Genomic DNA, 26,815 nt, shown 5'->3' with positions numbered 1-26,815 from the left:
CTGAGGTCTCCAATGATGAGCCTCCAGCATTTTCCACAAAAGAACACGTGATTATTTTCTACATTAGCTACATCCACATTTCAAAAATCAACACCACTGGATGCCTTATTTCCAAGGGTGTCCTTGGTATCCCCTGCCTCCCAAGAGAAGTGGAGATGGCCCTGCATGGTTTCAGGCCTTTAAGAATCCTTGTTCTTACTGTCTTCCATCTACCCATGGTCACTTTCATGGAGGCGGGGGGGTATGTGTGAAGGAGGACATGCAAGGTGGGGGTGGAGGAGAATTTATGAAATGGTATTAATTTATTAATAATATCAAGAAAAGCCTGTGTTAAAAGATGAAGTGACTATTTCTCTCAACAAGAAAGGTGCACGAACCACAGTAACTTGTGATAATGCTGTATGGACTCCTTCAGTCAGACAAATGAAAGTCCACTGAGTGCCTGACATGTGTTTGGCACACTGCTGAGCCTTGGCCACTGGTGTTACCTCTTGGTAGAACTTTAATAGAAAGTTCTCGGGGCACCTGGGTGGCTCAGTCGGTTAAGCGTCTGCCTTCAGCTCAGGTCATGATCCTGGGGTCCTGGGATCGAGCCCCACGTCAGGCTTCCTGCTCCACGGGGAGTCTGCATCTCCCTCTTCCCCTGTCCCTCTTTCCGCCTGTGCTCTCTCTCTTTCGCTCTTGCTTTCTCTCAAATAAATAAAATCTTAAAAAAAAAAGTTCTGCACACTTAAATCAAATACACCTAGAAATATTAGGATCATTTTTCTCTTTTCTGACAATACTAAGTGCTATAAATAATAACCATAGGTTTAAACCAAAAAAGCACACTTCACATGCCTCAGTCTTCCCCAGAAAAAACAGACACACGTACCATGCAAACATAATTCCTGTCAGCTGTATCCCTCAAGTTATGAAGGGCAATGACTTATTACCAAAATATCCATTATAATAGTTCAAGGCATGAGACAAGTAATAAATTTTATCTTGGTGTTACGCGAGTTTGCACTTAACAGAATTTAGCTATCCACACGTGAATAAATTTTTTTAAAAAGACTACTGAACTGAAAAAGGAAATACACCATCAGTGCTAAAGGTGTCTATTAAAAATCACAGAGGAGGGCGCCTGGGTGGCTCAGTTGTTAAGCGTCTGCCTTAGGCTCAGGTCATGATCCCAGGGTCCTGGGATCGAGCCCTGCATTGGACTCCCTGCTCCGCGGGAAGCCTGCTTCTCCCTCTCCCACTCCCCCTGCTTGTGTTCCCTCTCTTGCTATCTTTCTCTCTGTCAAATAAATAAATAAAATCTTAAAAAAAAAAAAAAAAATCACAGAAGTCCAGAGATGAGATTGGAAAAAAGTCTATTTCCCCTCAAGGGGAAGCTCGAAAATCTGAGAGCTCCCGGAAGTCACCTATAAAATAAAAGAATATGGCCACAGAGGCAATTTTCTAAAGAAATACATGTAAATGTGAGTTGTTTTAAATTAATGACTCAGGATGACTAAAATTCTGAGGGTGCAATCTTAGAAATTCCATTCCAGGTTTCAGTCAGAAAAGAAAAAAAAACATACAAACAAGGAAGACTTCAGATTTACGTATCAAAATGAGCCACTTCCCCAATGTATATCATTTTGGGGAATGTGTGTTGGGATTGTTTGGGGAATGTGTGTTGGGATTGTTTGGGGAATGTGTGTTGATAATGGGATAGTGTGTTGAATAGTGTGTTTAAATTTTATGAATCCATCTTTTTCTATTCTACATGGTGTCAAAAGAAAACCATCCAGGCCTCTGAGCTTTTACACTGTTGATCATATTAGAAACTATAAATGTAGGAATTAAAATGTTACCACTGAATTCCATAAAGATGCCAAGTGAACTGCATTAAGTTGAAACCAAATTTCTTGCTTCACATAATTAAAAGAAGTCTATATTCATAGAACAGAGCGCAGCGTAAAATAACTATAAAACAAAATATATTTAAGACCTGTCTAAAATTGTATAAAACTTTCACCAGATCTGCCACATGTCCCCACTTTCCTTTGGAATAAATGATTAGTCACTAATGACTTTCTGCATATTATTTTCACTAAAAATCCACACATTTTTGGATTAAGTGATACAAATTAGAACTGTGCTTTCAGATTTCACACCAACTAGAAACAAGATAACAGCTTGCTACTCAAAAAAGGAAATAAGCATTTCTTTGTAGAGCAAACAGAGATACAGGCTGGTATGAAAATAAAATCAGCAACTCCAAGGATAGTGGCTCTGAGGAAAAAAAAAAAAAATACCACTGGCTCAAGGGTCCTAGATGGCTGCAGGAACACAAGGCCCAAAGTGTGCCATACGACTGAGGTCTACGCTGACCAGCACTATTTGTATTATCAAGAGCCTGGAACCCAAAGTAAAGTAGAAGTGTTTTTTACTATCACTCCACATAGTTAGCATGGTGTTTATGTTCTAGAACAAGTAAGGGCATTCATATTTCCTCCAAATTGCTGGGCCTCCGTGTAACACAAGGATGTATTATCATGCACGACTTATCTACAATTCTCATCCTTTCCAGCAGAAAAAACCAACCATTTTCACGGAATGTGGAGGAGGCAAGAGAGGACATTGTATAACTCACTTAATCCAAGCTCAACTCAAGGATTAAATCACAAGTATTGTAAAGGAGAAGGTCTTGTCAATATTATCTTAGTAACTCACGTCTGGCATGATCATCTTAGCAGCCTCAAGTTAGTACTGAGTAAGTTTGCAAGAAAGGAGAAAATCTTTCTCTACTTAGGGAGCATCTTCAGTTGGGAATGAAATGAAAGGCTGTAAGTCTGATATTAGGTATGCTTATATAAACTTTACCTGACTTTAGACTTTTTACAAATCATATGAATTTCTACATTACCAAAGTTAAATACGAAGAAAATAGATATTATATGTAGCGTAATATTAAGCAATTGTGAATGGTATCACTTCAGGTATATAGACAAAACTATGAAGCCACAGCATCCTCAAAATGCATCTTCAGTTAAAATCAGTTATTCTCCCTATGTGACTACAAATCTATATTTGGTTATCAAATAAATCAGGTTCTTTACCTTTTTTTTTTTTTTTCTGTAAAAACCCATGTACCTGGCAAGAGAATTAACACAAAGTTAACTACCAGGTTGAAAAATATAAACTATCTAACTGTCCATGTTAGTAAATGATTACCCAAATTAAACATTTTAAATGTTCAGCATAACCTAGACCAAACACTCTCAGTCATGCTAATATCTGGAACCGAGGCCAACAAGTTTATATATATATTCCCTAATCTTAGAAGAACTGTTAAAAGCAGAGAGCGGATCAATGAAATATTATTTAAGCAATGAGAATGAGCTGGCTGGCAACCAGGAGAAAGCAGGGTCCTTCCTGTATCTTCCATGCTTGACTTGCCACAGACCTGCTCTCTTACCATCTCAGGTGATAACACCCCTTGCAAATGAAAACACGCTAGAGTTATATCTAAAGTAGAAAAAATATTTAAGTGAGAAGACCTGAATAGAAAATACATAATTCATTTTTACCTTAAAAACGTACTTCAAATATGTTAGCATTTAAAAAAAAATTCCTAAAGTCATCATTAGGCATCTCTCTGGTGATTTGTATATTTAAAAAAATAAAATTGCCTTTAACTTGATAGACTTCTGCCTAGCTTTTACTGAAATGAAGTGGACCCTATATAAAGGCTGCCCTAAATATTCACCATGGGAACAGTCACTGCTAGATACTGATTTTCAGTCTCATTCAGTAGCATACACTCTCCCTTTGGTGTCCAGTTCCAGGTCTCAAGAAAACGCAAACCCTCAAAGCACTTGAAACTATCTTTAGCAATGTCTTTGCAATTAAAAGAATCAGGAAAGGCATTAATTTATTTTTGTAGAAGGCAGAAAGTCCAGTGGAACAGAGTAAATCAAAAATTTCCTAACAACTTCTGCTATTTTAAGTACTTCTTTGTACCTGAAATTCCCTAAACAATCGGAGATATTAAAATAACTCTGAGATTACCCAGTCACTTTATACCCCTGTTATTGGATGGCAGAGAAGTCATTCACTTGACTAATTTCTGAATTAACTTTTATATAATTTCCCTGATCATATTCCCTCTTTAGGAACTACATGAATGTCCTAAACTTACCTTTAGTGCATTTTCAGAGGCAGCAACAAAATACAGTGGCAGAAATGTGATCACATGAATGAAATACTTAAATTTCAATCTAACAAATTATCTGTAAGGGTTCTGAAATGAAAAATCTTATCTATGAAGAGTGCAAAAATAAAGCCCTAGATTCTAAACACACCAAAACATTCCTGTGTTTGCAAACTCTTAGTGCCAAATGATTAACAATATTGTATAAAGTTTTGTAAGTTCTTCTAGAAAATCAAAGGTGTAACAAATATTACTTATCGTTATAACAGTTTCAAAATCCATCCACATCTGTCACACAGAAACAAGTAAGAGCCACATAAGTTAATTACATTCAAGTGCGTCAGGGGCCAATACTGCTTTCAAACTATCCACACTATCCAGCTACACAGATTCACTTTTCACTAGAAAAAAGTCACATTATTTTCCAAAAGTCACAAATTTCAGCTATTACTGTACCTTCCTCTACCAAACCCTTGTCAGTTAACTCAAAAGATTTTCTGACAGAGGTAGAGGAAAGGTGATAGGAAGACATAAGGGGAAAACAGAAAATTGTGGTTTAATTAAAAAACAGAGTAATTCAGAATTAACAAGCAATTAACAAGGAATTGAGGAATTCCTATGAGAGTAAGGTCGGTGGGGGAGCTACCAAAAGGTCTCAAAGTCTCAGAGCAGGGTAAATGGTACAGTGTACCGAAAGATAACGCAGAAAACGGAAACGCAACGTACAGAGAGAAAGGGGAAAATACATTTCTGAGATAAAGAAGTTATTAATTAAAATCTTAAGGATCGGGCACAGGCAGTGTTTGGTTTTGCTGGGAAACCGGGTGCCAGCAAAGAGTTACATTTCCAGGTAACTACGCTGAAAATAAAGCAATGCTTAATGAGATAGGGGCCAGGAATAAACAATGGGGGAGGGGAGGTCTGGCTCATTACCTTTATAGAGGATGCTGGTCAGAGGCTCTCTGCTGCTTCTCTGGTGGGTGGCTTGACCCCTCCCTGCTCTCTCGTCTCCTCTAGCCAGCTCAAACCTAGAAAGCAGAAACCAGTGAGTGGTGCAGTGACCCGGGGCGAGGAGGAGGGGGCTCTGAGGAAGGGGTAGCAAAGGAAGAGTGGTAAGGGCAGACAGGAAGAAGCAGTGATTCTCTCTCCCAGCCAGCCCCCTTCCCCTGGGGGGGGTAACTGACTTTACCTGTCTCCTCAGCTGCTGCTTCTCTTCCTCCTTTCAGCCTTCTCCACACTCACCAACTTCTCCATTGAACAAACACTCCAGGCAGGGCCGGACACGGGTGTTCCTGATCCTTCTCGGTGCCTCACGGCCCCAGCCCAGCGAGCATCCGGACAGTCGAGCAGAACTGGGGCGACGGTCCTGACCGCCGGGCAGCCTCGGGGCAGGGGTGCAGGGAGGAAGTCCCGGCTCGAGTGGGGGGGCAGCCCGGGTCTGAGGGCTCGGAACAGGGGCTGCCGCGCTCCGGGCCGGAGGCTCCCGGCTACGGGGGCACACAGCAGGTCTCGGGGCAGCGAGGTCCCGGGTCATACAGGGTCCGAAGTGCCAGCCGCGGGGGCTCCAGGCAGGGGGCTTTCGGGATGCACTTTGCACTGGGCCACCCCCGCCCCCTCCCTCCAGCACTTTGGGGTCACTGGGATGGGACCAAGCCTTCAGCAGCCAATCAGCGGCCGCATCGGAGCCTGAGCCCGGAGCCGTAAACCAGGTCCGGGGTGGGTGGAGGTGGGGGGTGGGGGCGACTTGGTTGGTTGGTTGCTTCCTTCTCTCCTCCTTACCCCCGGCAGCCCCCACCCCTCGCCTGCCGTAAAGCCGTCTGCGCATTCGCGACAGTTAGAGGAGGCGTGCCGGTCGAGGTTGGGACTCGTCTCCGATTGGGCTCACTCACTTCCCCCTCGGCTTCCCCCCTGTGGCTTCCGATGCTCCGCCCCTGGCGGAGGGACTCGATGCGGTTGCTAAGAGACACTGTACGCCGAATGGGATCTCTGCGCATGCGGAAGGAGAGATTGGCGTGTGCTTACCGCGAACTACGGTGGCCCGGAAGGTGCTGCTGTTCTTTCGAATGGCGGTGAGAAGAATGAGTCTCCCAAGGCCGATCTCCGGCAGGTAACTAGGAGTGGCAGCGGAGGTCGGCGGCGGGGAAGGCGTGTGTGCGGCCGACTGAGAGGCTGGTCCAGGGGTCTAAGGTTGGGGAGGCGGCAGTCCCCAGGAAGCGAGGAAGGGGACGCCAAGTGCCGCAGCTCCTCCTCAGCGCTCTTAAGACGAGGGTGCCGGGTCCGTGGCTCATCTTTCGGTCCCTGAGGCCCATTAGCTACCAGGCTGGGCTTGCCTCTCCCGGTGAGGAAAAGGGGACTCTTTTTGGGATGGCGGTGACGCTTCAAGAGCTTTCCTGCAAGGACAGCGACCCTCACGGATTTCTGACAATGAAGGGGAAAGGAGAATGGAAAATACGCGAGATGGACAAGCTTATTGAGTGCATGTATTCATTTAGCAAGTGTTTATTGGCCGGGCACTGTTCTAGCCGTTAGGGAGACAACAGTGAACAAGGTAGTTGCAATCACTTGTCCTCGTGGAGCTTTCGCTTTAACAGGGGAGACATAAAATTATCACGTAGGGTTAGGTTATATAAAGGAAGTCAAGGAATAAGAGGATCGAGTTTGACTAGGACGTGTTGGGTGTTTTAGATAGGTAGTCAGGAAAGGTCTCTGAGGAAGTGACATTTGAGCAGCGATCTGAATGAGGAGGAACCAACCAAGGCGAGATCTGGGGTATGGGGGGAGGGGAGGAGGAGGGAAGAATTTTGCAAGCAGGTAGAATCAACAGTGCAAAGCCTCCGATGCTGGAATAACCTTTGCTGTTTAACAGAAACTGCAAGAAAGAAGACCAGCGTAGTCAAGCAGAGTGAGTAAGAGGGAGAATGATTGGTATTAAGATTGGGGATGTTGGAACAGGTGGCCGACCTTTGCAGGACCTTGTAAGCCATGGTAGAGAAGTTACAGTATCGTATTTATGTTTTGAAAAGATCACTGGCCGGCTGCTCAATGGAAAATACTAGCTAGAGCAGGGTTACTGCAAATGTGGAAGGCCATTATAGTAATCCAAACAAGCGCTGCCATTATTTTAAACTGAGTCATCCAATACACCAGACATTTGGCTACCACCAATGTCCACATGGAATGGCCTACTCAATTATGTAAAGGAAGTAATTTAATGTATCAATTGCTTTTATGTAATGAGATATGTTAAGATGTTGTGTGGCAGATGGGGGTCACTGCAAACACTTTCAATTTGCCCCTCTGATGTTTTCTTTTACACTATCACTCATTCAAGAATACATGTTTTGGTGCTTTCCTCGTGAGCTGCCTATTGGCCTATATAAGCAAACAGCTCAGTCCTGCCCAGGGAAGCTCCTAGTCAAAGTGTGGGGAAACCAAACTAGAAAATAATTATAGACCATGCAGTGAGATAAATACTGTAGTATAGGCTGAAGGAGCACTTGGCAGGGCCCCCTAATCCTGAGTTGGATATGTAAAAGGCTTCCCTGGGACTGCGGTTTTCAAATTAAAGGTTGAGAGTGGGAGGGAGAAGGTTGAATGTGGCTTCGAAAGAATGTGCCAAGAAAGCTTGGGAACCCTTAAAGTGCACAGTTTCTGAGGACTTGAGAGAAAGCCTGTAGCTTAGTTTGTGGGGCAGATTGATGAGGGAATTCCAAGAGGCAGGTCTTGAAGGACTTGCTAAGCTGTGTCCAGGGGGTTGGACTTTATCCTAAAGAGAGTGAAGAGGTTTTTCAGAAGAAAGGGGGTGTAGGGTGGGCTAAGAAACAACCATTTAGCAAGACCAGTGAGGGTGGAGAGAAGTGGGCTGAGGAAGGGTCCAGAAAGATGTCCAGATTTCTAGCCTGGGTGCCTAGGAGATTAACAGTCACCATAAACTGAGAGGTAGAAGAAAACAACATGGAGATAGTAATTGAACACCGAGAGTCCATGAAATTGCTCTAAGAAGAGAGAGGATGTGGAGGATTGAACACTTAAAGATCCCAACATTTTTCCCCCTTATTGAGAAATAATTGATACACATCACTGTATCAGTTTAAGGCATACAGCATGATGGTTTGATTTACATTTATTGTGAAATGATTGCCACAGTAGGTTCAGCTAACATCCGTCTTCTCCTACAGACATAATAAAAAGAAATGAAAGAAGAAAAAGGGAAAAAATTTTTTTCTTGTGGTGAAAACTCTTAGGATTTACTCTCTTAGCAGCTTTCCTGGGTATCCTACAGCTGTGTCAGCAATAGTCGTGTTGTACCTTACATCCCTAGTACTTATTTAACTTATAGTTGGAAGTCTGTACCTCTTGGCCACCTTCCCCCAGGTCCCCACCACCCCACCCTCTGCCTTTGATAGCCACAAGTTTGATCTCTTTTGCTATGAGTTTGGGTTTGTTTTCTGTTTATTTAGATTCCCACATGTAAGTGAGATCATACAGTATTTGTCTTTTTCTGACTAATTTAACTTAGCATAATGCCTTCAAGGTCCATCCATGTTGTTACAAATGGAATGATTTCCTCATTTTTTATGGCCGAATAATATTCCATCGTATGTACATACCACAGCTTTTTCATGCACTTAGGTTGTTTCCATGTCTTGGTTATTATAAATAATGCTGTTAGGAACATGGGGGTGCAGATGTGTTTTCAGGTTAGCGTTTTTGATTCTTTTGGATATATCCTCAGAAGTGGAATTGCCGTATCATATGGTAGTTCTATTAATTTTTTAAGGCTCCTCCATATTGCTTTCCATAGTGGCTGCATGAATTTACATTGCCACCAGCAGTGCACAAGGATTCCCTTTTCTCCACATCTTTCCAGCATTTGTTGTCTCTTTTTGATGATGGTGACTCTTAACAGGTATGAGGTGATATCTCATTGTAGTTTTAATTTGCATCTTCCTAATGAGTGGTGCTGTTGAGCATCTTTTCATGTACCTTGTTGGCCTTTTATATATCTTCTTTGGAAAAAGGTCTTTTTAGCTCTTGTGCTCATTTGGATTATTTGTGGTTTTTTGTTTTGAGTTGTATGAGTTCTTTATATGTTTTGGGTATTAATCCCTTATCAGATGTATGGTTTGTGAACATTATTTTTTCTATTCCATAGGTTTTCTTTTTATTTTGTTGATGATTTATTCAGCTGTGCAGAAGCTTTTTAGTTGGATATAGTTCTACTTACTTATTTATTTACTTGTTTATTTATTTATTATTTATTTCTGCCTTTAGAATCACAGCATCTTCATTAATGGGGCAATATACATTAAGTGACCAGTTGGGCTATGATCAGATTTGAACCTATTGTTGCATTAGGCCAAAGCCCAATTTTGAGTTTCCTAGCCGATTGGCAAACTGTAGTAGATTTTCATATAAAGAAAAGCATTTTTTCATTGTAACATTGACCATGGAAGTAATTACTTTGCTGAATATTCAATATATGGGTTATCTAAAGAAAATCTCGTAAAAGAGATAGTGGCATCTTTTTTATTGTTGTTATCTGCATACAAAGGAGGATTAAATTACTAGCAATTTGTTTTTTAATAATTTTGAAATTGGGTGATGGTAGAATGCCTTCTAATGAATAGATCATGCACTTAAAATTTCTACCTAGTTATTACTTAAGAATATTTTTTAAGAAAATATTTTTTAACATTTTTAGAATACCATTCTGCTCAGTTTTCCGTCTAGGGATTTTTAAAATCAAAGTCCCAGTACATTTACATGTATATTTAGTTGATGTTAGTGAAATCCTATGCATATTAACACTTGGGATCAGAAGGCTGACATCTATAGCTGCAATTATTGTATATTTTTTAAAAGATTTTATTTTTTTATTTTAGAGAAAGAGTGCAAGCAGGGGGAGGAACAGAGGGAGAGGGACAAGCAGACTCCTTGCTGAGCATGGAGCCCGCCGTGGCTTGATCACAACCTGATGATCTCACGACCCTGATCTCACAACCCTGAGATCATGACCAGAGCTGAAATCAAGAGTCAGATGCTTAATCGACTGAGCCACCCAGGCGCCCCTGAAATTATTATATTTTTTAATTGAACTGTTAATTTTGAGAAATTGTAGATTCACATGTAGTTGTAAGAAATAATACAGAGAGATCTTGTGTACCCTTTAACTCGTTTTCTCCAATGGAGCATCTTTCACAACTATTGTACAATATCACAACCAGGATTAATATAATCCACTGATCCTGTTCAGATTTCCTGTTTTTACTTCTGTTCATTTATCTGTGTGTATATTTAGTTCTATGCAATTTTTATCACATATGTAGGTTAGTGTTGCCTTCACTAGTTCCATGATCACAAGGATCCCTTGTATTGGCCTTATAACCCTACCCACCAAGTGGCGGGGGCGGGAGGGGGCTCCCTAACCTCTGGCAACCACTAATCTCTTCTCCATCTCTCTAATTTTGTCATTTCAAGAATGGAACCACACAACATGCAACCTTCTGAGACTGGCTTTTTTCTCTTAGCATAATCCCGTAAGAACTATCCAAATTATTGCATGCATCAATAGTTCTTTCCGTATTGCTGTGTAGTATACCATTCATGCATTGAAGGACATCTGGGTTATCTCGTTTTTTGCTATTATGAATGAACCTGCCGTGAACTCTCATATGCAGGTTTTTGTGTGACTGTAAGTCTTCATTTTACTGGAATAACTGCCCAGGTATGTAATTACTAGGTCATACGGTAGTTGCATATTTAGTTTCTTATTTTGCTTTAAAGATTTTATTTTTTTAGAGCAGTTTTAGGTTATTGTAAAATTGATCAGAAAGTACAGAAATTTCCTGTATATTTCCTGCCCCTGGCACATGCATAGCCCTCCCCTGCGTTATCAACATCCCCCCACCAGAGTGGTAACATTTGTTACAATTGATGAACTTACTATTATCACCCAAAGTCCATAGTTCATGCTAGGGTTCACTCTTGGTGGTGCACATTCTCTGAGTTTGGACAAACATACAATGATACATATCCACCATTATAGGATCATACAGTCTTTTCACTGCCCTAAAAATCTGTGCTTCATCTGTTCATCCCTTTCTAGCAACCACTGATCTTTTTTACTGTCTCTATCGTTTTACCTTTATCAGAACCTCATATAGTTGGAATCATACAGTATATAGCCTTTTCAGATTGGCTTTTTTTACTTAGTACTATGCATTTAAGGTTCCTTCATGTCTTTTCATGGCTCAATAGCTCTTCCTTTTTAGCACTGAATAAATATTCCATTGTCTGAATATACCACAGTTTATCATCCACTGAAGGACATCTTCACTGCTTCCAAATTTTGGAAACTGTGAATAAAGCTGCTCTGTATATCTGTGTGCAGGTTTTTATGTTGACATAAGTTTTCAGCTCCTTTGAGTAAATACCAAGGAGTGCAATTGCTGGAACATATGGTTAAGAGTATGTTTAGTTTTTTAAAGAAACTACCAGACTGTTTTCCAGAGTGACTATACCATTTTATAATCTCACCAGCAATGTAAGAGTAGTCTGGTTCTCCATATCCTCTCCAGAATTTGGTGCCACTAATTTTTTTTTCCGTTATAGTGATAGTAGTATTTACTGTGACTTTAATTTACATTTCCCCAGTGGCTAATGTGATTGAACATCTTTTTTGTGCACTTTTTTGCCATCTGTATTATCCTCTTCAGAGAAAGGTCTGTTCATGTCTCTTGCCCATTTTCTAATTATTGCTATTTTTGAAATACTGAGTTTTGAGAATCCTTTATATATTGTAGATACTAACCTTTTGATTATGTGATTAACAAATATCTTCTCTCAGTCTATAACTTGTCTTTTCATGCTCTTTATAGGGTCCTTCACAGAGCAAAAGTTTTTAATTTTGTTGAGCTCTGGTTTATCAATTTTTACTTTTTAGACACTGCTTTGGGGGCCAAGTTTAAGAACTTTTTGCCTAGCCTTGAATCCTAAAGATTTTTCTCCTGCTTTTTTCTTTTTTCCTAAAATCTTATTTTAAGTTTTAAGCCCATGATGCATTTTGAGTTAATTTTTATAAAAGGTTGAAATTATTTTAAGTGAAGTAAAACCAAGGTCTTAGTCATGCCTTTAAACTGTTGGTGGGCTGATAATCAAAATATGATCTGTGGATAGTTTGGCTTTTCATCCAGGGTTTGATGTAGCTTCTAAAAGTAATTTAATATAAAAATTCAATCAAATAGGATGGCCTGATTAATGTTTTAACCTTTGGTTGCTGAGTGTCTTTTGAAAAAATTGATTTGGTTTACATTGGGAAGTTGTATAGTAATTGCCTTGAGTTTAGATGTTGTGCAGCATGTGAAAATTATTCTAAGGGTGGGTATTCTGATTTACAGTACTATGGGAGAAAATCTAGAAACTGTTAAAAATTAGACTGTGTTGAGTTACTACTTTCACTTAGGAAGCTTGTTAGAAGTCCTCTATTCATCCGTTTTCCTGAGACTTAGAGGATCAGAGGAAATTTGAGGAGGACCACAAGCTTTGATATTAGACTTTGTGGGTTCAGATCCTGGCTCTGCCACTTAACTACCTCTAACTTAATGTCTCCTTGCCTTAATTTCCTTATTTGTAAAATAGTTATGATAATTATCCACTTCATAAAGTTGTTGTGAAGCTATTACTCACTTAGAACGGTGTCTGGTACATAGTAGGCACTCAAGAAATTTTAGCAGTTCTTTTTTCTTTTTCTTTTTTAGATTTTATTTATTTGAGAGAGAGCGCGCGCTCGCCTGTGTGTGTGCACACGCGAGTTGGGGGAGGGGCAGAGGGCGAAGCGGACTCCCTGCTGAGCAGAGAGCCTGAGGAGGGGCTCGATCCCAGTACCCCGAGATCATGACCTGAGCCTAAGGCACACACTTAAGCATCTGAGCCACCCAGGTGCCCCTAAACTTTAGCAATTCTTATTCCTGAAGCATCGACTTTGTGTGAAGATGAGTGGGAATATATTACTTTTATATTAAGACACGTTGTATGCTTCTATTAGGAAAAGAATACACAATTCAAATCATTTATAGTACTTAAACAGTAAAAGAGAGACTTGAGGTAAATTTTATGTTGTACTGGGTACCCCTTTTGGCCACCTAGTAAACATTCTCCTCTGCCAAGAGGTATTTTCTGAAAAAATCTCTTTGAAAACGCTACCCATTTCTTATCCTAGTTAGACCTTTCCTAATATTTGTTTCCTTTTCAGGCTAGACAGATCTCTCCCATATATCCAGTATAGCTGGTTTAAAAACTTGTCTGAGAGGTACACCTTCCTCCAGACCAGCATGGAAAAGAGCTTGAGATCTACTACCCTTGTAACAGACACTTCAGGAAAAAAAGGTGTGGTTGGTCAAATACCCTAGTTCATTTCTTCAGGATTTGTCTTTTCCTTTAATACTTTAATTCCTTTAAAAAAAAAAAAAAAGCTACAGTTCTCAATAGGCTACCCACAGACATTTGTTTCAATGTAGATTTCTTTGGCCAAAATCAATATTTTAAAAGATACTGTAATGAGGAGAGATTGATGCTTAGTCATAGTAGAACCAGCCTAGCACCTATCTGGTACCTATTTGGTACCTGTGAAGGGAGGGAAAAATTCTCCCTCTACCTTTCAAGGTCTTCCAGCTAGACTAAGACTTAAATCTATATGAGACAGATTAACAGGAAAAAAAAAAACAGTTTTATTACGTGCGCAAGAGGCCCAGTAATGACAATTGACACCTAAAGAAATGACCAAGACAGGCAGTTTTTATGCTCTTTAGACAGACAATAAATCTGTGAGGAATTGACAGGACAGAGAAAACTTAACTTTGGGCACTTTAATTAGTAAGGAATTCTTAAGAGAATTTGGATTGTGCTAGTAAATCAGTAAAAAGTAAAAAAGGTTGTTTATACAGCTTTCCTGGCTCTAAATTTCCTATCTGTGGAGATCAGGTTGTCTCTACCTCCTGATACTGGGAGGATACCTCTTGCATGGGAGATTTATTTCCTGTTTTCAGGGGGACAGAGGAGGGTCTGAGTGTCCTTCCTGCACAGGCTGTCTCTGAAGTAACTTTTGTTTAAAATAATCGATGTGCCAGAGTGACACATTTTGGGGCAGCCTGTCCTTGGCACCCTACACCTGCCTGGCATCTGTGGGCCCCAGCTGATGCTTTTCAATCTGATTACTCACAACCACTCTTATCAAAGAACCTGGGTCCTACGATGAAAGAAAATGACCCATTTTCCCCCTGTAATGCTTGCTTACTTACTTGCTTGTCTATGTATCTATTTATTTACTGGTATTCACTTTAGTCTTGCATGCTGAAATGTTTGAATCATTTGAAATGGCCCTTTTTGTAGGTCGAAATTGTTGAATACCCACAATCTTATTCTCATTCATGGTAAAATTGAAGGACTTAAGATTTATAGAAATATTATTGAAAGTGTTGTGTTTTTTTTTTTAAGATTGATTGATTGATTGATTTGACAGGGAGCACAGGGGGAGGGACAGAGGGAGAGAATCCCAAGCAAACTCCATGCTAAGCATGGAGCCCTGTGTGGGGCTTGATCCCACAACCCTGAGGTCATGACCTGAGCAAATACCAGGAGTCAGACGCCTAACTGACTGAGCCACCCAGCTGCTCCTTAATGGAAGTATTGTTACTGCCATGGCATTGAAATAAAAAGAATTCCATTTGCAGCTAAAAATTATAATAGGCTTGTACATGTGATATTAGTTAAAACCTAAAATAGTCTATTGTCACAGAATATTTGACATATAAAAACGTAATAGTTTATGTCAACTTCAATAAAAGATGTCAATAGTTTTATTGGGAAGAAATGTTACTGTTATAACCAAAATATAAAGTGAAATAAAGACAGTGGAAGTGGACCCTGAAGTAGAATATGAAAGCTAGTTTCTGTTTGTGGCAGATAAAATTCACCAGACAATTAAGATGATTTTATTCAGGCTATTGCAGCAGGTAGAATGTTCATTAATGGGACATGTCTCAAAGAAGAAGGAGGAAATGTGGGGGTTTGTGAAACAAGGGGAGTCAATGTGGAAGCGTAGAGGTGAGGCCTAGCTAGGAATATGGTGAGCCGTTTCTTGGAACATTAATCATTCTTGCTTTCTGGGAGCACAGTGTTCAGGTAACAGATAACATTGAACACTATCAGATGGAACAAGATTCCCGATAATTAGTTATGTTTCCAAATCACGTGGGATGTTCACAGTTTCAAAAGAGGATTCAGAGAAACTTTACCAGAGAAAGTTTCATTCTTAACTTTAAGTTACAATCTATAGGTTTCTTAAAACTTATTTTTACACTATAGGACAAAAACAAGGCAGTTTTGTCCTGTGGGGGTGATCAGGAATTGAAATTCCTTAGAAGCTAAGCAAGGGGGAAGAGAGGGAGGGGAAAAATAAAGACCAGGGGCAGGTCAGTGGGCCATACTGTAGAAGTGAGACCCAATGTAAGTGACAGCCCTCCTAGGATTCCTCCAGTGAGGACCAAGGTTAAAAGATGGACTGGGCATTTATAAATGGGCCGGAGTAGATGGGGAAAGTCCTTGGACTTTATTAAAGGATAAATTGGAAAGGGACAAAGTCATGACCCATACAAAATGAACTTGTATCAGCAATTTTATTTAACTCATTAACTAATGAAAGAACTAGGCAGATGTCACAGCCGTTTTAAAGGAAAGTTAAAGAACCATGAATTTATATGGAGTAAAGGAATGTTGAACTGAGTTTACAAATAGAAGCAAACCTGGCTTTTCCCACTGAGAGAGGGTTGACCCTCCACCAGACAGTTATTTGCATGTCTATAGACAAGAATTATTTGCATTGCCATCAGCAATCAACAAATTTACAAAGGTGTGAAATAGCTCAAAGGCAATGAAAGGCCTGAGCCCCAAAGGATCATATAATTCCCAGAGGCTCAGCATTTCAATGGAAGGATATTCAGTAATCTCTAGCTTCTGCCAAAGTCTTAAATTTCTCCCAGCCACGCTTGCTCTATAGTAACTACATTAATACTTGTATTACCTATAATATTTCCTCTAATACTCATCTATCAGTGATTGTCCATATTCCTTACTTTATAAGCCACGTCTGACCGTAAGCGTCCTTTCCCTTCTCCTCACTCTTGCTGGTCTCTATCACGTCAGAGTCCGTCCGGGACAGCGGGCGTGTCTAAAGTTGTATCCAGCTACAAGGACAGTGTGCTCACGTTTGGATTATTTTCGCTTAACATTTTGTCTTTTTCTTGGCGTTTTTCATTTTTTATTTAATGTTGAAAGTGCTGGCCAAGGATCTTCCTATTATTCAATTTTAAGTTGTGAATTAATCATCAATAAGCAGAGTAGTTTGACCACACAGCCATCTAACTAGGTTTTCATCTGTAAGTTGAAGGTGAAGGTTAATTAATTGGAGGTGGCCCTGTGGGTGTCAGCCTGCATGGTTATGCCCCCCACCCCCGCCAAGGGAGGTATTCCTGGCATCTAGTGGGCAGAGGCCAGGAATGCTGCTAAACTTCCCACAATGCACAGGCCAGCTCCCCCACAACAAAATTATCCAGCCCCTAATATCAGTAGTGCCAAGATTGAGAGGCCCTCATGGCCCATTGAAAAATGTTAGAGGAAAGGTAAAGTTTCTGCTCTGATAAAATTAAAAATAAATTTATGGTCTTAAATCTGTATGGAAAACATCCATTTCATTTTTAGTCTTAAGATAATGTTCTTATTACCAGTTTTCCATTTTAGAAATTAAGCAATCAGTATTACCTTTATTTAACTTGAGAGGCTAAATGATTAAGTGAAAATAAATGCCTTTCCCCTGTAATATGGTGTATATGATGCTAATTTTAAAATTACTGTTCCTGTTTTAGGTTTTACCGAAGAAACATCTTACAGATTTGTTGCATTTCTGAGATTAATATTTACAGTTTGGAGTTGTCAGCTTTCTCATGAGATATATTTTGGCGGTCCCAATGAAAGCTTTCTTTGACGTTTTAGAACAATTATACAAGAAGGTACTTCTGGGAGCCACACTTGAAAATGAGAACCACGATTACATCTTTTATCTCAGCCCAGCATCTTTGGATCAAGATTGCTCTACAGCCGCCTCTTCAGAATGCCCAAACCCCCATGGAGTCCAGGACAAGCATCAGCCATCCTCTGCCAATTTGGCTACCATTTCTGCAGTACCTATGTGTTTGAAGAAACACTCGCCGATACGCAGCGCCCGGGAAGTAATGCTCCTTCAGTTAACAGTAATCAAAGTGATGATAAACAGGATATTGTCTGTTGAAACTGACTTCTGTGCGAAGGAGAAATACAGAGATATAATTAAAGTTCTTTTAAAATCATCTGACATCGATTCTAAATTAGTAAGCCATTTGTTTTCTGTGGGTTTTTTGTTGTTGTTGTTTTGGGGGTTTTTCTTTAGATCTAGGTTTTTAAAACAAAAGTTTTAAAAACATTCAGTAATAGTGGGTAAATTTATTTGCTTTCCCGTAGACCTGTGTGTTCCAAAACTCGGACAAATTGTTATCTCACATGGCTGCAAAGTGCCTTGCACTACTTCTGTATTTCCAATTGAGAGAAAAGGTAAGATAAGTAATCAAGTTATGCTATTTTCTTTCATAGTTTCTTTAAAATTGTTCTTTGGCATTCGATTTTACCCTTCAAATGTTTGTATCAATAAAATGTTTGCTCTTTTAATAACGTATAAATCCATAAAAGTGTAAGAATGGAGTAGTAATATAATAGTGACTTGTATCAAAGATTAGAGTCTTAAATATGTCCTAAGTCATTATAAATCAGATTCTTCACCTGAAGGATGGGTTTCAAGTCAGTCGATAACTTGACTTCAGTTTCTCAAAGGAGCAGGTAGGCCTGCTTCCCTTTCTCCAAAAAAAGATTTAGGAGCCTCTGCTGGAGACCAAGACCATTTTTACAGGTTCAGTATAAATAAATTCTAAGAATGGTGCTCAGCGTGATGAAAAAAATACAAACAGATTGAGCATCAGATTTTTCTCTTATCTCTGCATTAGTTAATAAACGTAAGCATCTACCGATTGATTTAAGCTATAATTACTTATTCCTTTCTCAAAGTAACATTTTTTTCTAAATACAAAAAGATGGCATTAGTAGTGGAAAATTTGGGAAATGAGAGAAAGTATAAAGAACAAAATAAAAATCACACATCATTCCACCACCTAGAAATAATGACTGCTAATATTTTCATGTTCCCTGTTGAGCCTTTATTTCTATGGCATATTGAATTTTTTTACTTAAAGAATATTAGGATATTTGTGTCTTTCTTGTTTTACCAAATACTAGACTTTTTTTTTTTTTGCAAGGGAGTAAACAATGTTATATAGAGTTGTATTGTATATAATAGGTAATTTGCAATTGTAAAGAAAATTTTCTATTATAACTTGCTACTTTTTGTTTTCTCACTTGTAGATAACATTTAGTAATTCCTGGATTGCTTTTTGCCAAAAAAATCTTTCTGAATACCCTGAAAATGAGAAAGCAGTATACTGCCTCTGGACCCTTACTGTTATAATAAAAGAAATCATTAAAGATACATGTTCACAAAAAACAGGTACAAATTATGGTTCCCCATAAATGTCATTCTTTTGCTCCCAAGGAACATTATGTTTCTTTTTTTAAGATTTTATTTATTTATTTGACAGAGAGAGACACAGCGAGAGAGGGAACACAAGCAGGGGCAGGTGGGAGAGGGAGAAGCAGGCTTTCCGGTGAGCAGGGAGCCCGATGCGGGGCTCGATCCCAGGACCCTGGGATCATGATCTGAGCCGAAGGCAGACACTTAACGACTGAGCCACCCAGGCACCCCGGAACATTATGTTTATAATGAAGATTAAAACTTACTTTATAGCATCTGATCTGTCCTGAAGTATGAAAAACGAAAGAATCTCACTCCAAATTTTTTGACTGAAGACTATAATTATTAGGCAAAAATTAAAGCTATTATATGTCCCTTTTGATATTTGTAAAATGGATAATTAACTGTGGTTATTAGCTGTTTTTCTTCTGCTTGTTTCAAGTTTTTATTTAAATTCTAGTTAAAATATAGTGTAATATTGATTTCAGGAGTAGAATTTAGTGATTGATCACTTACAAATAACACCCCGTCCTCATCACAAGTGTCCTCCTTAATCTCCATCACCCATTTAACCCATCCTCCCTGCCCACCTCCCCTCCAGCAACCATCAGTTTGTTCTCTGTAGTTAAGAGTCTGTTTTCTGGGGGCACCTGGGTGGCTGAGTCAGTTAAGTGTCTGCCTTCGTCTTGGGTCATGATCCCAGGGTCCTGGGATCAGGTCCCATGTCTGGCTCTCTGCTCAGCTGGGAGCTTGCCTCTTCCTCTCCCTCTGCCTGTCGCTCTGCCTACTTGTGCTCTCTCTATCTATCTCTCTCTCTCTCTGCCAAATAAATAAATAAGATCTTTAAAAAAAAAAAAAGAGTCTGTTTTCTGGTTTGCCTCTTTTTTTTTTTCCCTCCATGTTCATCTGTTTTGTTTCTTAAATTCCACATATGAGTGAAATCATATGGTATTTGTCTTTCTCTGACTGACTTATTTCACTTAGCATAACATACTCGAGCTCCATCCATGTCATTGCAAATGGCAAGATTTCATTCTTTTTCATGACTGAGTAATACTCTATTGTGTGTGTGTGTGTGTGTGTGTGTGTGTGTGTGTGTGTGTATTATATATTAGCTGTTATTTTGTGTATCTTCATTTGTTCACATTAAACAATCCACATCCATTTTTTCATCTTGTAAAGTGATAATATTTATAAAAATTGAATTGTAAATTGTGTTTTAAGAAGCCTTCACTTTTCCTCTTGTTTATAATTACTGTTTTTATCATTGCAGAAATTTTAAAGCAGTTCTTGACTCCTTTTGACACTATTTTTGAAGTTTTTTACAATTCGTTATTTTCTCAGCATTTTGAAAGCTGCCAAGATACCTCTAAAATAATAAACAGCTTGATATGTTTCCTGGAATTACTTGAACTTCTTATAGCTTCCAGAATCCATCTGAAGCTACATTTCACTTGCCAGAGGATTTTATTTTTGAAACCTTCTTGTGTGCTAGATGTTATTACCTGGCCTGTTCAGGCTTTTGTCAAAAGGAAGTTCATCATATTCATCAAAAAGTGCCTTCTCTGGAAAGTGGGCGAAGACCTTTGTCGGGGTTCTAGCCCTGTCCTAATGCCACCAGATCGGCATTTAGATGTAGATATGTTGGCTTTAGCTGATGCTGTTTTGCGAGCTGTGGATTTGGGCTTATTGAGGACGTTGTCTGTCCATGGAAAACTTCCCTGCTTTGGTGGAGATGAAATTCAGCCTACATGTGAGCGTGTCCCTGGTCCAGATCATGTTATTCTCAGAGCAGCAAGCCTACTTATCATTAAATCCGTAGAAATCAAGTTTCAAAGTTGTGCTTCAGCAGATGAAATGAAAGGTAATTCTCTGAACTCCTTTTGTGTGCAAAGTAATGAGTAATTGTTTACTGATACAAAGTAATTCATAATTTTCAAATCTCAGGACTGTAACTCCACTAATTAAATCTACATGTTATAATTATAATTTATTACATTTTCTTTTAAAAAAGAAAAATTAGAATTACACAAGAAACATGTCAACATTTTGTGGGCTAAACTGAATTTGTATGGCATAATTAATGACTAAGGTTAAAAACAAAGAGGTGCTATTGAGCACCTCAAAGCAAGTGATATAAGTCAGTTCAAATATTTGTAGTGTTTCATTCATATTTTCCTTCATAAAATTGGGTAACGTAGATTATCAATAACTAGAAAGTGAATTAAAACTAACGTGAGAAGTTACATTGATTAAGAAATTGTTGCATATAATGTCCAGGATCTTAACTCAGTCCAAAGACAACTGTTTAAAGTAGGATATTCAATTTAGGTTTTGGGGAAGACATGTCCTCCATTTCATCTGCTAAAAAGGAATAGTAGACTTCCCTAAACAAGCGGCATATAGTTTTAGTGAAAGGTTTGAACTGTAAGCAGCTACTTTCCTGAATTGTTTTGAATGTCATTTACCTTGTAATTACCACACACTAGATATCATTCTGTGCGGTTATAATTTAAAACACTAGGTGGCATATGTTCTATAATTCAGAGTTTTAAATTACAGTTAAAACTCCCCAAAACCTTTTTTGGTTTTTATGCTTAATAGTAGTGCTTTCTTTTAATACTTAAACAAAAAAAACTTTCCTGTTATTTTAAAGGCAAAATGATTTTGCTTGGCCACACTGTTGCTTCTAGTAACAAACAGCTGTGGCATCCAGTGAAGTGATGTCTTTTGTCTACTACTTATTCATTTATTTATATACTTTTAGCAAGAATTCATGTAACTCTAGTTTCTCCAAAATAGTTATCTGGTACTTGCAGTGAATAGATGATATTCACTCACTCAAGAGTATACATTTTAATTGTATCCTCTGACATTCAGTTTCCTAATTTGCAAAGTAGAGATAATCCCTAACTCATAGGCTTTTTGAAAGTGTGAATTATGATAATCCATGTTGGAGTACTTGAGATGCCTATATATAAAATTATAATACGATGTTAATGTATTCATAAGCAGTTGCCCGCTCTTTGAAATTTGCATTTGTTGAAGTTGATTTACAGAGTTTCATGTGTGAGTTACTGACCTTCTTAAAGCCTCACCTTCAGCCCTCCCTTCAGTCACACAATCCATGTGAGTGGATCTCCAAGGTCTTCATAGAACAAGACGATGACATGCTGGAGGCTGCCAAAGCGTCACTGGGCATCTACCTAAAGTTGACCAGGCTAGTATATTTTAAAGTAATTTTACTAACTATGTGCCAGAAAAGCAGAAAACATTTTTAATAATGTGCTGGACATACTGTTTACTTTCCATCATTAAGGGGAAAAAAAAAAAAATCCCTAACAATCTTGTGGTTTCCTTGTAAGTTCCAATTCCTTGCTTTAACCCTGCCCTACATGAAAATGAGATTACATTTGAGTTCTCATTATGAAAACTTGGCTGGGTAGGCAGATTTGGGGGAGTAGAACTAGACCGGGGGGGCGGGGGTGCTAGAAAGCACAGGTTCTGGTTTAGCTTCATCCTTACCTGCGTGAGCAGGAGTAAGCTTGTACCATTGTCCGAACCTTCATTTAATCGATGTTCTAAAATGCTTTTCACCCCCAAGACTTAACTTTTCTACCATGAGCTTCAGTGTGGTGATTTTTGCCTTTTTAAAGGTAACCTCAGCGTTGTAAGTAACCAAAGCAGCAGCTCAGTATTTTCATTTTATTATACGGTTGCATGGGGGCTGATAGCAACTGGAGGCAGGTCTCTGAGGTTGGTCATGAAGCTGTGTTACTGATGACATGGCGTGCTGAGCCTGTTCCTGCTTTATTAAAGCGGCTGTACATGGGGTCATATCATCCTGTGGCAAATATCTGTAAATGGTTATGAAGCTCGTAACTGATGACCTTTTACACTGTTTCTGCTCGGCTTTATTAAACCCTCAAGTATTTGCTTGATTTCCATTTCTTTCTTGGCATCAGAGGAAGGGCTTTCTTACTAATGCCCGACGGCTCAGTGCGGTGCTGCCAGGTCGTACTTGTGTTATGGCCCTGTGCAGTGGCTGCTTTCAGACTCTTAAGTGTTTGCGGCCAATTTTCAAAAGGTTCTAATCAAGAACACAAAATGCCTGCATGTGATTTGAATTAGGCTCCCAAACGGTGAGATACAAATTCAGTCTGAAAACGCGCATGCCTGTTAGCCGATTAGAATAGATCTTAGTTGTACTCAGAGCTGACTCCTTACTGCTCAGGGAAGAGGAAGCCTCTGAATTAAATCTCTAACATTCTTCACTTCAGTATGTCCAGAGAGGCATGTGCTCATGCCATTTGTATTTTTTTTTTAATGTAACTTTTTTAGTTAAGATTGGTTGTAAAGGATAGAAACCAACACAGACTAGTCTAAGCAAAAAGAAAAAAAGAAAAAAAAAACAAACAAGGCATTTATTAGCTCACAGTTAGAAATTCCTTCCAAGGGGCTTGTTGGCATCAGAGATCACTGAATATACACTGTATATACAGGGATTCAATCATATTGTTGATCATTGCTCTTTTCCTGTATCTTGCAACTCTGAATTCATTCTCAGGCGGGGCTTCCAGCAGTGCCTGGCTTACAGCAGCCTTACAGTATCATCTTTAATATCTCCAGCAAGAGTCCCGGGGTGGGGGTTCTGATTGGCCCGCTGGGGTCACAGATTCATGTTGGAAGCAGTCATTGTAGCCAGGAGCATGAGGCGCTCTGACTGGTCAGTCTAGGTCACGTGCCCACCCCTAGAGGAGAACGTGGAAGGAAAGGAAGGAGGCCAGTCTCCAGCCCCATCTTACCCCATGTAATCAGTTACCTGTAGGAATGAGGGAACTCTGATGTCAAAAGACAGGAGGATAGAGGACTTGTTCGGCAGACAATAACTAGAACTACTGAAATCTGTGGATTTTATTTATTGAATTAGATTTATATGGAGTTTGTAGAGGAAGAGATTGTTTTGAATTTTTTTCTCTTAAAATAATGCATATAAAATAATCTGCTAGGTGAATTTGTGGTATGTGAATTATATCTGTTAAAACTGTTATTTTTGAAAAAAAACTGTTATTTTTGTAAAAAGTCATTAATCTGGGGCCTCTGTTACCTTGATTTTCAGACAATGTAAAGCTACTGAAAGCTCGACCCAAGAAAAAGAAATGTGGAACCATCACACACATGAGTATGGCTATAATCCACACTGTATTTTCTTATTCTTATTGAAAAACATAGGATTTGATTCTTCAGTTCTTCTTGACTTTTTGATTTCATCGGAAACCTGTTTCCTTGAATATTTTGTTAGATATTTAAAATTACTGCAAAAAGACTGGGCTCATTTTTTCACGATTTGCAAGTATTTTGACGTAACCGAATCTAAAGATAGCATAAATATTTGTGGTTGTAGCTCCTCACTTGTCCAAGACGGAAGTAGCAACCAAACAGAACTTAGCCCTTCGGCTGCTCCTGGTAGTCCCAGAAGTGCTCATGCTTCAATCTCCTGGGCTTCTAATGTTTCTTCTGGATCTCTGAGCCATCTTGTGATATCCAAGGAGACCCATGCCACGCTCCAGGCTGATAGTCTGCCTCCCCTACAAGCTTCTCAAAGTCTGGTAGATTATGACAGCTCTGATGATTCTGAAGCAGAAGGCACAGACCAGCACTCAGCAAACAGTAAACAAACATCTTTACACCAAGAAGCAATGAAGAAATCTCAGGACCCAGTTGGAACAGGTACGGATAAAAAGCAACTTCGCCTAGAGCCTCAGTCAAGGCCTCTGGTTCCAAAACAGTCTAATAGTCCCTTCTCTGTTGATTGTGATAGAGTCCCAAATAACGTCTCCGAAGTGGGAATATCTTACACAACACTGAAGTGCTTTGAAGAGCTACAAGGTGCCATTTACCGTTTGCAGAAGAAAAATCTTTTCCCGTATAATGCCACGGCACTTTTGAAGTTGTTAAAACATATTGAGGCAATATATAACGAGAGTGTGAACGCTTTGTAAAACAGTAGCATTTTATTTCCAGGAACTGTTTTTCCCTGCTATAAATTGTGCCTTAATGAGATAATCGTAAAAATAAATAAATAAATACCCTCAAAAGCATTTTCTAAATCAAGTCTGTCTTTTTGCCCTTTTCAGAGTAGCCTAGCGACTGACAGAGATACCTCAAATGACAAGTCACCTGACAACGGTTTTATGTCACTTGAAATTTACAGTGGTTCAGACCTAACACAAATTTGAGATGGATATTCTATTAGTTTGCTAGGGCTGCTGTTAACAAATTACCACAAACTCGGTGGCTTAAAACAATGGAAATATATTCTCTTGTAGTTCTGGAGACTAAAAGTCCGTAATCAAAGTTTCAGCTGGGCCATGCTTTCTCTCAAGGCGCTAGGGAAGAATCCTTCCCCGCCTCTTCCTGTCTTCTGGTGATTGCTGGCACTCCTTGGTGTTCTGTAACTTGGAGCTGTGTCAGTCCAGTCTCTTCCTCTGTTGTCACGTGAGGTTTTCCCTGTGTGTCTGTATCCAGTTTCCCTCCTGTAGGTACCAGCCCTGGATTAGCATCCACTCATCCAGTGTGACCTCATCCCAGCTTGATTACATCGGCAAAGACCCTACCTCCAAATAAAGTCACATTCACGGGTTCTGGGTAGATGTGAATTTGGGGAGGGACACTATTTAACCCAGTATACTTATTATTTCCCTCAGGTATTTACTTGTAATGGGATGTGTAAAAAACTTAAAATCTTAGCAGGTTTTTTTTAAGAGAGGAGATGAGCTCTCTGTATTTGTAAGTGTATGGTCTATTCTGTGAACATGAGTCTATTCTTTAAAGCAAATTTTTAATCAGTAGATAGTTTTCCTATTTAAAATTGTTGTGAGGGGCGCCTGGGTGGCTCAGTCAGTTAAGTGTCTGACTCTTGATCTCAGCTCAGGTCTTGATCTCAGGGTCATGAGTTCAGGCCCCACATTGGGCTCCATACTGGGCATGGAGCCTACTTAAAAAAATAATAAAAATAAGTAAAAATAAATTGTGATATGAATAATTATATTCTGCATTCTTTTTGAGAGGAGGCAGTAAGACTGTGGTAATCAGAACAGGTCAGTACTCATTCAGGTGGAAATGGAAAGATCAGCGGAACTAAATAGAGAATTCCTACTTAAGATAGCAATGAGATGCTAATGGTAGTAGAAATGCAGAGGTCAAAAAGTTTGGTAACAGAGTTGGTATACACTGGGGTAGTTTCTACATAATTTAAGAAACACATTAAAGAAAGTGTATTCAGGAGTATTCGAGGCACATTGTTTGCAAAAGCAAAAGATAAATATCTGGTTAAATAAGATAGTATATATACTCAATAGAATACTATATACTTGTGGAAAGAATGAGCTCTATCCATGTTTACATCTGCAGTAAAAAACAAAAGTGAATATATGGGCCTCCCATTTGTTTAAGAAAAGAAGGGAGCAGGTGTAATATACTTATACATTTATATATGCTTTCCTGTGTTTATAAAATATTTATATAAGAATATATGAGAGTCCTAACAGTGGTTACCTTGAGAAACAGATCTAAAGTAAAAGATTTGACTTCTCATTAAATATCTTCTTTTACTTTTTTATTTATTTGTTTTTAACTGGGTACAGAGATTTTTTTTTTTTTTAAGTGAAAATAAGTTCTTTTCAGAAAAGCAAAAAAACAAACGTGATTCTTTATGCTTCTAAGGGTATATACACGTTGAATGCCTTAAAAGCCATGCTTGTACAGATGTGGTTTTGAGCTGTGTTTCTCTATAAGGTTAATAAGGAACCATCAGCCACTTGTTATATCTAAAATGAGGGGAAGGGCCATCTTCTGCGTACGCTGAGTGCTGGTATTTCAGTCTCTGACCCTTGGGTATAAGTCAATTTGTCACACACTCTCAGGAAGCCCTAGTAGTGGTGAAGGTGACTGACGTTGGC

General features: G+C 39.2%; 2 protein-coding genes across 4 annotated transcripts in view; one reads left to right on the top strand and one right to left on the bottom strand.

The window, feature by feature from the left end:
* ASB7 (ankyrin repeat and SOCS box containing 7) overlaps positions 1–5,865 on the bottom strand; it is a 48,899-nt gene extending 43,034 nt beyond the window's left edge. For both annotated transcript variants that reach the window (XM_032391273.1, XM_032391272.1), the window contains exons 1-2: positions 5,376–5,865; positions 5,120–5,214 (exon numbers count right to left, since the gene is read on the bottom strand). The gene's annotated coding sequence lies outside the window, so the exon portion shown is untranslated. The remainder of the gene's footprint in view (positions 1–5,119; positions 5,215–5,375) is intronic.
* A 316-nt stretch (positions 5,866–6,181) lies between these two features.
* On the top strand, positions 6,182–25,642 carry LINS1 (lines homolog 1). 2 transcript variants are annotated; one of them, XM_032391311.1, is made up of 8 exons: positions 6,182–6,293; positions 13,440–13,573; positions 17,107–17,607; positions 17,738–17,827; positions 18,689–18,830; positions 20,128–20,718; positions 21,903–22,074; positions 23,974–25,642. In XM_032391311.1, exons 3-8 carry the CDS (start codon positions 17,185–17,187, stop codon positions 24,854–24,856), a joined length of 2,301 nt encoding a protein of 766 aa, XP_032247202.1. In that variant the 5' UTR covers positions 6,182–6,293; positions 13,440–13,573; positions 17,107–17,184; the 3' UTR covers positions 24,857–25,642. The 2 variants fall into 2 exon arrangements, with proteins under 2 accessions (XP_032247202.1, XP_032247201.1); XM_032391310.1 differs by lacking the exon at positions 13,440–13,573.
* Positions 25,643–26,815: the final 1,173 nt, after the last annotated feature.

Source organism: Phoca vitulina, unplaced genomic scaffold, assembly GCF_004348235.1.
Source record: "Phoca vitulina isolate PV1807 unplaced genomic scaffold, GSC_HSeal_1.0 scaffold61, whole genome shotgun sequence".
NCBI lineage: Eukaryota > Metazoa > Chordata > Mammalia > Carnivora > Phocidae > Phoca > Phoca vitulina.
Note: the sequence above shows the minus strand (reverse complement) of the source record. Positions and strands in the feature narration are given on the sequence as shown.